General features: G+C 42.5%; 1 protein-coding gene across 1 annotated transcript in view; it reads left to right on the top strand.

Annotated features, from left to right (window-relative positions):
• Window positions 1–1,628: 1,628 nt before the first annotated feature.
• The window catches only part of LOC140191037 (uncharacterized), a 101,825-nt gene continuing 89,448 nt past the window's right edge, over window positions 1,629–14,005 (top strand). The window contains exon 1 of the mRNA XM_072248091.1: window positions 1,629–1,798. Coding sequence (XP_072104192.1) covers window positions 1,678–1,798 — 121 coding nt within the window. The 5' untranslated portion in view covers window positions 1,629–1,677. The remainder of the gene's footprint in view (window positions 1,799–14,005) is intronic.

The raw sequence follows: 14,005 nt of genomic DNA, 5'->3' as shown, positions 1-14,005 counted from the left end.
GACCAAAACTGGAGGGTTTGGGTTATAACGAGAGATTACATAGATTGGGGCTGTTCTCCCTGGAGGCTAAGAGGTAAGCTCACAGAGGTTTATGAAGCGATGAGGGGTGTAGATAAAACAGATTTTCACAGTTTTTGTTAGGATAGGGAAGTCTAAGATGAGAGGACATAGATTTAAAGTGAGAGGGGAAAGATTTAAAAGTCTTTGGTGGTGGGGATGTGGAACATGTTGCCAGAGGAAGTATTAAAGGTGGGTACAAGTACAATGTTGAAAAGATATTTGGACAGGTACATGAAAAGGAAAAGTTTAGCAGGATATGCGTAAAATCCAGGCAAGAGAAGGTGGCTTATTGGTGGAATTCATTGCTACAAACTGCTGTGGAGACCAGGTCATTATGTATATCTCAAATTCAAGTTCAAGTTATTTGTTATTCATCCATACACATGAATACAGCCAAACAAAACTATGTTCCTCTAGGGCCAAGGTGTAGAATGCAGTACCAGCAGCACACAGCACATCATGTAAATAGCATATATAGTTACAATAGCAGAAAATATACAGTCACAACAACGATAATATAGCCCAAGTCCCTGAGCAGCATATAGATTGTTGGTGCCTGGGATGCTGTCCTGGTGCAGCTTGTCTTCCACTGAGCAAACACTGGAGAACCGTACCAAATAGGACAGGACAGCCCCCAACCCAGAATGGGTTCCAGAGGCCTCTGCTCTCTCTCCCACACCACCTCCGGAGTTTCCTCCTCAGGTCAGCTGCAACAGATGACACCACAGCATGAGCGTCTTTAAAGTGGTGGTTGATATGTTCTAGGTTATTAAGGGTGTCAAATGCTGGGAGGAAAAGACAGGAGAATGGGATTGAGAGTAATAAATCAGCCACAATGGAATGGCATGGCAGACTCAATGGACCAAATAGCCCAATTCTGCTCCTTTATCTATGGTTTTATGTCTTAAACAGGACTAACCCAGGAAAACACCTAGGTCGGCACAGACGCTTTGAAAGGGTCTGTTTCAGTGCTGAGTAACTCCATGATACAACAATTACTGTTTTGATGTCTGGTTGTATAGTATTGAGATTGAAGCCCATTTCAAGAACAAGGGGGGGATCTCAGATTCCCTGTGAACTCCACACTAAAAGGTGTTTAAAACACTGAATAGTAAACACATTGTTGAAGCAAGCATCGGCCTGATTCAGGAAAAAAATAACAAATATAAATCCAAAGGCAAATGACTGTGCTTGTTGGAAACTAAAATTAGAACCAGTTTTGATGAAAATTCATCAACTTGCAATGTTACCCCTGTTCTCTCTCTCTCAACGGGTGCTACGTGATCCACTGAATTCTTCCATCTTTTTCTAATTTTATATTGCACAGTGTGGAAAGCAAAGGCATTACTTGATCTTTTCTGATACCAGTTCCACTACATTTTATCTCTTATCTCACTGAGATAAGCAGAGGAAGTGTTACTGATAACATCACCTCCCTCCTGAACACAGCTCTGAACTGAAGTGCCTTCAGAGTAAAATTCGACTGACGAATAAAATCAAAATAGCAACACCCTGCCCACCTGTCATTTAAGTAAATTCCCCCAGATCAGCTTCTTACTTGCTAGTTATTCTGTTTCCATAGGTTAGAGTATCTACAGTCACAGCTCGTCCAGATTCATGGCTCGTGATCCAACTTACACCAACTTCCATGTCGCCCATGGAAGTGGGGAGGATGAAAACGTCTACAGCAACTTCTGCAATCACCAGCGGGGTAGTGCAGCACTTCAAGGGAAGCAAGGTAAAAGCAGCTTGCAGCCTGCATCACAAGCAGGTACAATCAGCGCTGATCCGATGCTCCTAAAAGAAACAAAAATTAAATTGAATTGGCAGATACCGGGAATCTGAATGAAAAATTGAAAATTAAATTGAATTGGCAGATGCTGCAAATCTGAAATAGAAATTCAAACGGCAGATGCTGGGAATCTGAAATAAAAATTGAAAATTAAATTCAAACTGCCGATGTCAGGAATCTGAAATAAAAATTGAAAATTAAATTGAAATGGCAGATGCTGGGAATCTGAAATAAAAATTGAAAATTAAATTCAAATGGCAGATGCTGGGAATCTGAAATAAAAATTGAAAATTAAATTGAAACTGCAGACGTTGGGAATCTGAAATAAAAATTGAAAATTAAATTCAAACGGCAGATGCTGGGAATCTGAAATAAAATTGATAATTAAATTGAAATGGCATATGCTGGGAATCTGAAATAAAATTGATAATTAAATTGAAATGGCATATGCTGGGAATCTGAAATAAAATGGATAATGCCATAATGCTGGAAAACCTCAATAGGCCAAACAGCATTTGTGGAGAGAGAAGCAGGTCCGAGAATAGATTCCAGATTTGAAAAGGTAACTCTGTTTCTCTTACCACAGAGGCTGACTGATCTCCTGAGTGTTTCCAGTATTTTCCTGCTTTTATTTCATTAATGGAATATCTGTTATGTTTCTGTCAGAATTTGCAAGATGTTCATTCTGCCAATGAAGGCCTCAGTACCCAGACAGACAAATGGTTTTAAAACGATGTACTGAAAATAGGGAGGGGGAGAGGGGAGAACATTTATCAATGTTGTAAGCTGTTGTTGATTCAGTGCCGTTGAAAGCAGAGTGAAAGTAGATTTAGTTTAAAATCTCCCTGTCAAAGCTGGTTATTCTTGGAAATTATCCATTGTAATTTGAATGAAATTCCGTCTTACTCTTTAAATACTGAGCAGGGCAGCACAGAATAATTCACATCTTCACCCTTTGCTTACATGATCTCATTGTACTTTGAGGTGACTTGAATGATCTTACATCCCACCTGATCCGGTCTGAGTTGTCCTTGTGAAATCCCTCTGGTATCCCCTGCCCATTTACCAACACAGTCTGGTGAAAAGGCTGACTTGTAGCACTACAGACGAGAAGCATAATCAATGGCTTATTTGGTCTTGAAGTAAATGTCATTTCTTTTTTCTCAAATCCACCAACCCTACCTCCCTATGCACATTGTCCAAAGTCCAGAAAAAGTCCAAAATCCACCCTCAGTTATAAGGGTGCTTTGTTTTTGATGGGATCTGAGGAGATTCTTTTGGAAAGAGATTTTTCAAAGATAAAAACAAGGCTGCAGGGAAAGGGTGAGATGTAGCACAGTAGAAGATGAAGAGTCGGGTCCAGTTTGATGAGTTGAATGGTCACAAATATGTAAACTGTGCTATATCAATTGAACTCTCCATTCCAGAGGTGGTCGATACCCAGATGCTGCAGTTTGAAAACTGAGATCAATGGGAATGGAGGAGTGTGGGGACGAATAGGGAAGGAGACAGGCAGCGGGCCAGCTAAGATGCAGTGGAATGGTAGAGCAAGCATGCTGAGCCACGGGGCCAACACCCCTGTGACTTGTACCTCGAATATTTAAAGTTATAGAGTCATACAGCAGGGAAGCAGGATCTTTGGCCCAACTTGTCCAAAGTGAATTTGGTCCGTATCTCTCTACATCTTTCCCATCCATTTGCCTGTCCAGATACCCGTGAAATGGTGTTAATGGAGGATTGGAGGGAGGCGAATGTTGTCTCCTTGTTCAAAAAAGGTAGTAGGGATAGTCCGGGTAATTGTAGACCAGTGAGCCTTACGTCTGTGGTGGGAAAGCTGTTGGAAAAGATTCTTAGAGATAGGATCTATGGGCATTTAGAGAATCATGGTCTGATCAGGGACAGTCAGCATGGCTTTGTGAAGGGCAGATCGTGTCTAACAAGCCTGATAGATTTCTTTGAGGAGTTGACCAAGCATATAGATGAGGGTAGTGCAGTGGATGTGATCTACGTGGATCTTAGTAAGGCATTTGACAAGGTTCCAGATGGTAGGCTTATTCAGAAAGTCAGAAGGCATGGGATCCAGGGAAGTTCGGCCAGGTGGATTCAGAATTGGCTTGCCTGCAGAAGGCAGAGGGTCATGGTGGAGGGAGTACATTCAGATTGGAGGGTTGTGACTAGTGGTGTCCCACAAGGATCTGTTCTGGGACCTCTTCTTTTAGTGATTTTTATTAACAAACTGGATGTGGGGGTAGAAGGGTGGGTTGTCAAGTTTGCAGACGACACAAAGGTTGGTGGTGTTGTAGATAGTGTAGACGATTCCAAGGCAGAGTACAAAGGAAATGGCAGGGTACTTGGTAGTGTGGAGGAGAAGAGGGATCTGAGGGTACATGTCTACAGATCCCTGAAAGTTGCCTCACAGGTAGATAGGGTAGTTAAGAAAGCTTATGGGGTGTTGGCTTTCATAAGTCGAGGGATAGAGTTTAAGAGTCGTGATGTAATGATGCAGCTGTATAAAACTCTGGTTCGGCCACACTTGGAGTACTGTGTCCAGTTCTGCTCGCCTCACTATAGGAAGGATGTGGAAGCATTGGAAAGGGTACAGAGCAGATTTACCAGGATGCTGCCTGGTTTAAAGAGTATGCATTATGATCAGAGATTAAGGGAGCTAGGGCTTTACTCTTTAGAGAGAAGGATGAGAGGATTCATGATAGAGGTGTACAAGATATTAAGAGGAATAGATAGAGTGGATAGCCAGTGTCCCTTCCCCAGGGCACCACTGCTCAATACAAGAGGACATGGCTTTAAGGTAAGGGGTGGGAAGTTCAAGGGGGATAGTAGAGGAAGGTTTTTTACTCAGCGAGTGGTTGTGCGTGGAATGCACTGCCTGAGTCAGTGGTGGAGGCAGATACACTAGCGAAGTTTAAGAGACTACTAGACAGGTATATGGAGGAATTTAAGGTGGGGGGTTATATGGGAGGCAGGGTTTGAGGGTCAGCACAACATTGTGGGCCGAAGGGCCTGTAATGTGCTGTACTATTCTATGTTCTATGTTCTATGTTCTATGTATCTGCCTTAACCACTTCCCCAGGCAGCTTATTCCATATACTGACCACCCTCTGGGTTCCTATTCAATCTCTCCCCTCTCACCTAAATCTGTGCCTTCTAGTTCTTGATTCCTAAACCACGGGGAAAGATCTGCGCATATTCACCCTATATATGTCCCTCACTACTTTATATTGAATGTTACTTGCATTTCTCTAATGAGTGGTGTTGTCTCCTTTTGAAAAAATCTTCTTAGGTAAATAAGCTTATCAGCCTCCACCAGAACCCCCACCCAACCCTCAATTCTCACACCATGAGAGGTGGTTTGTATGAGGGGTGATCTCGTTATGTTTGGATAACAGTCCCGTCAGACTGAAAGAGTGTTAGATTTGGAAAGGCGTTGAGTGTTTTCTCTTAATCGTGACCATCATTGCTTTGACCCCGCCATTTGAAAATCAGAATCATAATCAGGTTTATTATCACTGATATAGGTTGTGAAATGTGCTATTTTGTGGCAGCAGTACAGTGCAGGATGTAAACATTACACTAAGTTACAGCAAAAAAATTAATAGTGCAAAAGAAGAATAGTGTTCAAAGGCCATTCAGATGTCTGATGGCGGAGTGGAAAAAGCTGTTGCTGACATGTGTGTGTGTGGATCTTCAGGCTCCTGTATCTCCTCCCAACTGCAGTCATGAGAAGAGAGCATGTCCCAGATAGTGAGGGCCCTCAGTGATGGTACCGTTTGTTTGAGGCACTGCCTCATGAAGATCTCCTCAATGGGGGGAGGCTTGTGCCTCTGATGGGGCTAATTGAGTTTACAACCTTCTGCAGCATCTTTCGATCCAGTACATTGACCCTTCAACACCAGGCTGTGCTGAATCCGCTCAGAATGGACTTTGAAGTGACTTGAATGTTGCCTCCCATTTGAAGATTCTGTGAGATTGTTAGTGTTAGTTCAAGTGTTATTCAGATAAAATACTCAATCCCTGGTAAATATAGTTTTCAACATCTTATTTGAAAGTAAGATATTGTAGAAATTTGCCTTTGTACCTGTGACACAGATGATGATCTTACTTTCAAATAAGAAAACTGTATTTACCATGGACTGAGTGATAAGAAAACTGTATTTACCATGGACTGAGGTATTTTTAACTGAGTTACACTTAAACTAACATTAACAATCTCAAGTGGGAGGCACAGAAGCACAATAATTATATTAGCTTTAAATGAAATGATGAGTTAAAGCAGCTGGGGAACTTAGATACAATTAAGTAAATACACACATATACAAAAGAACAACTGGTTTTAGTAATGGTATCCACAAATCTATTCGAATAATTGTTGTGAGTCAGGGCTGGCCTAGTTTACAAGTAACTCCCGTGCCATGGGTCGGGATTGCTCAACATGTCGCACTACAGATAAGCAGCATAACCAACAGCCTATTTAGCATTGAAGTAAGTGATTTATTTTGTATCCTCAAATCCCACTCTATGCACATTGTTCAAACTCAGGAAAAATCCAAAATTCAACAGTCCTCAGTTCCGAGAACGCTATGTTTTTGACTTGCAATCTGAGGAAATATGTTCAAAGATGTGCTGTAAATACTGGTAGCTCGCTTCAATTATTTGTGTGGTTTATATTTTTTCCCTTTTCAGTTGCAGAACGGTTGTTGGTCTTTTTTTAATTGGGTTCTTTCAGGCTTCTTTGTGGCTACCTGTAATCAAACAAATCTCAAGGTTGTATAATTTATACATTCTTTGATAATAAATTTACTTTGAAACTTTGGTTTCAACAACAACTCCCATGTCTGCGACGCAGATTAAAGCATTTATAAAATATTTGGAATCATCAAATCGCACAGTGTAGAAATTCAGCCCTCAGTCCCGATTGTAATACCTATCAACGGTAGTCCCATTCGATAGCACAAGGACGTTATCCTCTATGTCTTTCCTATTTAAGTATCTGTCTAAATGCCTTTTAAATGTTCTAAAGCTAAGGTTAAAGATTAGCTTTATTTGTCATATATACGCCAAAGCCTTGAAATATACAGCAAAATGCATCGTTTGTGTCAATGACCAACACACTATATGCAGTGGGCAGCCATGCTTCTGGTATCAACATAGTACACCCACAACTTCAGATGTAGGAGGAAACTCTTACTAAGACATACAACTTTAGCATGTGGGATGAAACCGGGGTGACTTTTAAAGGTTGTAATTGCATCTGCAATTAACAACTAATTGCTCTACACAAGTAAGCCACGGGAATTGCTGCTGACCAGTTGGGATTGAGTTCATTGTTCAAAGCGCTTCTCAATAAAAGAAAATTGATATGGGATTAAAAAATAAAACTGCCTGGTGGATTTTAATCTCTCTCAGTTTACATACCACATGTTCAAAATAATAAAACACAGAGACACTGATAGGTAAAGTTTGGGAATGTTTCTCCTTGGTGCCATAGAGTTGAGAATTGTTGCAACACATAGACAAGACAATTAGCCTATCATGTGTACACTGGTTCATAGAAGAACATCCTGGTCTTTCTATTCCATGCATTTACACATAGTCCTGAAAAGTATTCTTCCTCAAACAGAACTATAAAGAGGTAGAATATGGAAATGGGCCTTTCCTGCCGACCAACAACCACCCATTTACTCCAAGCTCACACCAATCCCAATTTACTCTCCCTGTGTTCCCAGATACTAACCCCTCAGCTCCACACTTGGGGCAATTTACAGTGGCTAATTAGCTGATCATTCTTCAGATGTGGGAGAAGGAGAAACTCACAGTCACAGGGAGAGCGTGAAAATTCTGCACAGACAGTACCTGAAAAAGGATGGAATCTGGATCACTGATTCTGCAAGGCATCAGCTCCACTGGCTGAGCAACTGTGCTGTCCTATCAAATGTATATCTAGTACCCTGACTGTGTGTATCAAAGGTCTCAAAGGTAGATTTAATGTCAGAGAAATGTATACAATATATATCTTGAAATGCTTTTTCTTCGCAACCATCCATGAAAACAGAGGAGTGCTCCAAAGAATGAATGACAGTTAAATGTTAGAACCCCAAAGTACCCCCCAGCTCCCCTCCCTCCAGCGTGTAAGCGGCAGAAAGCAACGGTCCTCTTTCCTCCCACTGGCAAAAAAAAGCACCGGCACCCACCACTGAGCACTCAAGCGTGAGCAAAGACACAGACTTGCAGTACCCCAAAGACTACGCGTTCACCCAGTATTCGACATACCACAGGCTCTCTCTCTCCCTAATAAGGGAGAAAAAGGTGTCTCCATTTCACAGCGAGAGGGGAGACATAACAAATAACTCACTGGTTTACAAAGTTAAAAGTCCTTTGCATCGCTTTTTCCGAGCTCTGTGCCCAAAGATCTCACGTCTCTGGGCACACAGCCAAAAACCTTTCAGCTCTCATGACACACCAGTCCGAGACACCAACCTTTGATCCACCCGTCTCCAGAGCTCCATGATCCTAGGCCACCAAAAGTGAGCCGAACTCTTAGCCTGAGACCTTGGCATGTCGGCTAAAGGCCAGTCGTGACACCCCGAGAGCGGGTCCCATTCCTGTCATCAGCATGTAACTCCAGGTCAGGGTTTTCAAAAGGACCCTGAATGGGAAAAAAAGAGATATTAAAAATGGAAATAGAACTGTTTCTGAAGATGCAAGCAAAGGAATCACGGCATAGTGCCATCTTGACTATCCCAATATATATCCAATTCCCTGACACGGTTTATCCCAATGTATATTCAATTCCCTGACTGAATCCACTTCCACCAATCATTTCTACAGAAGGTGAGTTATGCAATACGTATAGCTGCTGCCTGTATAAGAGCATCTTTCTTGTATCTTTCACTCAATTTTTAAAAATTTTTACTTTTGTTTATTGAGATACAGCACGGAATTGACCCTTCTAGCACTTTGAGACACATCCCCTAGCGATCCCACGATGCAACTCCAGCCTAATCACAGGACAATTTACAACGCCCAATGACCATGTAAACTACCGACCGGTACTGTATGTCTTCAGATTATGGGAGGAAACCCATACAGTCATGGGGAGAACATACAAGCTCCTTGCAGATCGCATGGGAATTGAACGTAGGATGATGGTACTGTAAAGTATTGTGCTAACCACTATGCTGCCATTCTGCCCTTGTCTGAGTCCCCACGCTCAATCCATCTGCTCATGGGAACAGTTTCCATCTGTCGTATCTAAACCATTCAGATCACTGAGACAGTAAGTTCTTGCCCCAAGCAAGTAAAATGACAAGGAATACCTGAATTGAAGTTATTAACATTCCAATTTACTCTGGAAGAGGAAATAGAGCTCCACTACATCAGAACTGCCAATTAAAGTATTGTACTACATAATTGTACTATTAGGGTACAGAGAAGGCACCTGTTTTCATTACCAGAAAATCAGGAGGGCAGTATAGGACAATAGAGGGCAGTAAAGGAACAATTCTTTCTCTCAACTGTTCTAGGTGCCTGGAAACCATTGTCTGAAAAGCTGATGGAGACTGAACTTTCAATTTACGGTATCTGGATGAGAAGTGGAGAGCTTGACTTGCCTGGCTAGGAGGGGTTTAATCTGAACCGTTGTTTTGACGTGTACTGAGTGGTCTCTTCTCAGTCAGTACATTTCCCCGATTCCCAACCTAGATCAGTAGCGACATGTGAAATGTTAAAATGATTAACAATGGCAGCATGGCAGTCTGGTGGTCAGTGTAAGGCTTTACTGCACCAGTGATCAGCGATCGAGGTTCAATTTCCATCGCTGTCTGGACTGAGTTTGTACATTCTCCCTGTGACTGCATCAGTTTCTTCTGTCATTCTGGAGACATATGCGCTAGGAGGTTAGTTGGTCAAGTGGAGTAATTGGGCAGCACGGGCTCATTAGGCCAGAGGGCTTGTTACCATGTCGTGTCTCTAAATAAAATAGAAAATAAAGTGGAAGGCGTAGCTGTAAGATGAAAAAGGAAAGATTTGAAGAGGACCTGAGATGCAAGTTTTTCACACAGGTAAGTGTATGAGACGGGCTGCCAGTGGAGGTGGTGCTTACTTACTCCCCGTTACACCGTTCGCATTTCGGGCAGCAGTGAAGGTCCATCTCTGCTGGTGTTCAGGGCTTCCTTCATCATGTTAGCAGCTTCTCTCGGTTTTCACTACTGTCAGTCTTGCAAGTCCCGCGTGGAGACTCAGGAATACCGTCACACTCAGATGTAGAAGGATTCTTCGTTGTTGTTTCCGTAACAATGTTGTTGTACCAGTCAGGGTTGTTAGCCCTGAGCTGAACCCCCGAACCTGGAGGACCGGTGGACACTCTTAGTTGTCTGGCCTCTACCCTTTGACCTGAGCTGAGAATTTCCTGCATTTTCTGATTCTGACAAGGGATTCTTAGCAACACAGACAAAACTGTGATGAAGGGTCTTGGCCCAAAACGTTGACTGCTTACTTCCCTCCATGAATGCTGTCTGACTTGCTGAGTTCCTCCAGCATTTTGTGAGCATTTTTTTACTTTGTTTTCCAACACTACATTTCTCACTAACTCTGTAAAGCAACATAATCAAAGACCTCTCCCATCCTGAATATTCTCACTTCTCCACACTCCCGCTGGGGAGAAGATAAAAGGCCTGAAAGCACATTCCATCAGGCCCAAGGACAGCTTCTATTGCACTGTGGAAGACTATTCAATGCTTCCCTAGTACAATGAGATGGAGTCTTGAACTCACAGCGGACCTCATAATGGCCTTGCATATTGTCTGTCTGCACTGCACTTTTTCTGTAACACTTTATTCTGCATTGTGTTATAGTTTTTTCTTGCCTTGATGATCTGTCTGGATGGCATTCAAGACATGTTTTTCCCTGTATCCCATTACATGAGACCATTGGTTAACTGATAGGTTGTAGATTGTTAACCTTCAAGAGGACCACAAACTTGTCGTAGGGTTTGGAGTCTTGTGTGCCTCAAAGGCCCTGAGACCTATTTTGGCTTTATGCTTTGGCTCTTGGTAGGATCACCCATGCCAGGTCAAAGGGTAGAGGCCAGACAAAGAGTGGTTCACCAGTCCTCCAGGTTGGGGGGGTTCAGCTCAGGGCTAACACAAGTCAAACATAATTGTTACGTAAATAGCAACGAGGAATCCTTCTACATCTGAGTGTGATGGTATACCTGAGTCTCCACCCGGGATGTACATGACTGTTAGAAATGACATGATGAAGGAAGGCCTGAACACTGCCAGAGATGGAGGACCTTCATCGCTGCCCTAAACACCAGTGCCATAACAGGCAGTAAGTAAGACTGTTAAATTAGTAAGTTAATACAATAAACCAATTTACCGGTCTTTTAACCTAGACACCCATCTTACAGGTTACTCGAGACTTAGATGCCAGATCATGGTACGTAGAAAGATTTTTATGGATTATGGGATTATATGGGAAATTTATTATAAAAAACAGTCCCATTTGGTTCAATCACTTTCTGGTGGCATTTGCGGTGTAAACGTAGAAACATAGAAAACCTGCCGCACAAAGCTGTGCCAAACATGTCCTTACTATAGAAATTACCTAGGGTTACCCATAGCCCTCTATTTTTCTGAGCTCGGTGTACCTATCCAGGAGTCTCCTAAAAGACCCTATCATATCCTCCTTCACCACTGTCGCCGGCAGCCCATTCCACGCACTCACAGCTCTTTGCATAAAAGCTTACCCCTGACATTTCCTCTGTACCTACTTCCAAGCACCTTAAAACTTTGCCCTCTCGTGCTAGCCACTTCAGCCCTGGGGAAAAGCCTCTGAAAATCCACACGATCAATGCCTCTCATCATCTTATACACCTCTATCAGGACACCTCTCATCCTCCGTCGCTCCAAGGAGAAAAGGTGTACTTGAGTCTTTTCCTTAATCCACAAAACAATAAGACTATAAGACATAGGAGCAGGATTCGGCCATCTATCCCATCGAGCCATCTCTGCCATTCCATCATGGTAGATTTACTTTAGTGCTCAACCCCATTCTCCTGCCTTTTCCCCATAACCTTTAATGCCCTAACTAATTCAGAACCTTTCATACTCTGCTTTAAAAATACCCAATTTTGTCCACTACCATCTGTGGCAATGAATTTCACTGATTCACCGCCCTCTAGCTAAAGAAATTCCACCTCATCTTTCTTCTAAAAGGACTTCATTCTATTCCAAAGTTATGCCCTTTGGTCCTTGAGTCTCTCACTTTCAGAAACATCCTCTCCGTATCCACATTACCTAAACTTTTCTCATGAGGTTTCAATGCATTCCCCAACATGCGAACGGAAAGGGATTAAAGTGAAATTATTCAGGGAGACACAGACAGGTGATGGACTCTGAGCAAGAGAGTATCAAACAGAATTTCATTAACTATCGATGATCTCTATGAAGATGACAGGGACAGGTTTCAAACGAATTTGCAAGGCATGATTTTTTTTTAGACTGGGAGTTGTACATGTCTAGAATGGCTGCCAGAGGAGATGATGGCAGCAGATATGATGGCAGTGTTTAAGAGGCATTTAGACACATCAACAGACAGAGACCGGAAAGACATGGATCGTGTGCTTTCAGATAGTTTAATTTGACATCATGGTCGGCACAGATGTTGTGGACCAAAGGTTCTGTTCCTGTGCTATGTGGCACTTTGATCCAGATCGGGGATTCCCAACCTTTTTTATACCATGGACCAATACCATTAACCAAGGGTCTATGAACATAGATTGGGAACCCCTGATCTAGATCAGCTCAAGGCTCTGATATTAGTGCAGTATCACAAACTGTCACAACCTAAGATCTTTGGGATTAACTCGTAAAGCGGAGAAGTTCTGACTTCATTCTCCAAGTGCTGTTGCTGCAGCCAAGGCCAGTGTTCTCCTGACTACCCTTGAAGAAGTTGCAGTGAGGAACCTTCTTGAACCTCTACACTCCTTCAAGTGAAAATGCTGTTGAGTGAGGGGTTATAGCCAACGATGATGGAAGATCAGTGATAAACTTCCATGGCAGGATGGCGTTCAGATAGGAGTAAAGACGGAGTAGCTGTGGTGTATCGTGTGATCTGCAGATTAACCAAATACATCTGCTTCACTATTTTCATCTTTATCTGTTCCTGTGTATCTATATATATTTTGTTTTTCATCATATCTGCAATGTGATATCTGTGCTGATGGTTGTGGTTGTGTAGCTGGCATTCTGGATCTCTGAAAAAGAGACACAAGTTCATATCCCCACATCAGTTGGGAAATCAAATTCAAATAATTAAATAAATCTGAAATATTAAAAAATATTCAGTAATACTTACAAGCCTGATTGAATTTTTTGAGGATGTCACTAAGCACATTGATGAGGGTAGAGCTGTGGATGTAGTGTATATGGATTTTAGCAAGATATTTGATAAGGTACCCCATGCAAGGCTTATTGAGAGAGTAAGGAGGCATGGGATCCAAGGGGACATTGCTTTGTGGATCCAAAACTGGCTTGCCCACAGAAGGCAAAGAGTGGTTGCAGACGGGTCATATTCTGCATGGAGGCCGGTGACCAGTGGTGTGCCTCACGGATCTGTTCTGGGACCCCTACTCTTTGATATTTTTATGAATGACCTGGATGAGGAAGAGGAGGGATGGGTTAGTAAATTTGCAGATGACACAAAAGTTGGGGGTGTTGTGGATAGTGTGGAGAGCTGTCAGAGGTTACAGCGGGACATTGATAGGATGCAAAACTGGGCTGAGAAATGGTAGATGGAGCTCAACCTAGATAAGTGTGAGGTGGTTCATTTTGGTAGGTCAAATATGATGGAAGAAAATAGCATTAATGGCAAGACTCTTGACAGTGTGGAGTATCAGAGGGATCTTGGAGTCCGAGTCCATAGGATACTTAAAGCTGCTATGCAGGTTGACTCTGTGGTTAAGAAGACATACGGAACATTGGCCTTTATCAATCATGGAATTGAGTTTAAGAGCCGAGAGGTAATGTTGCAGCTATATAGGAGCCTGAGCAGACCCCATTTGGAGTACTGTGCTCAATTCTGGTCACCTCGCTACAGGAAGGACGTGGAAACCATAGAAAGAGTGCAGAAGAGATT

The sequence above is a fragment of the Mobula birostris genome, chromosome 32 (genome assembly GCF_030028105.1).
Source record: "Mobula birostris isolate sMobBir1 chromosome 32, sMobBir1.hap1, whole genome shotgun sequence".
Lineage (NCBI taxonomy): Eukaryota > Metazoa > Chordata > Chondrichthyes > Myliobatiformes > Myliobatidae > Mobula > Mobula birostris.
This window is presented reverse-complemented; position numbering and strand designations above follow the sequence as displayed.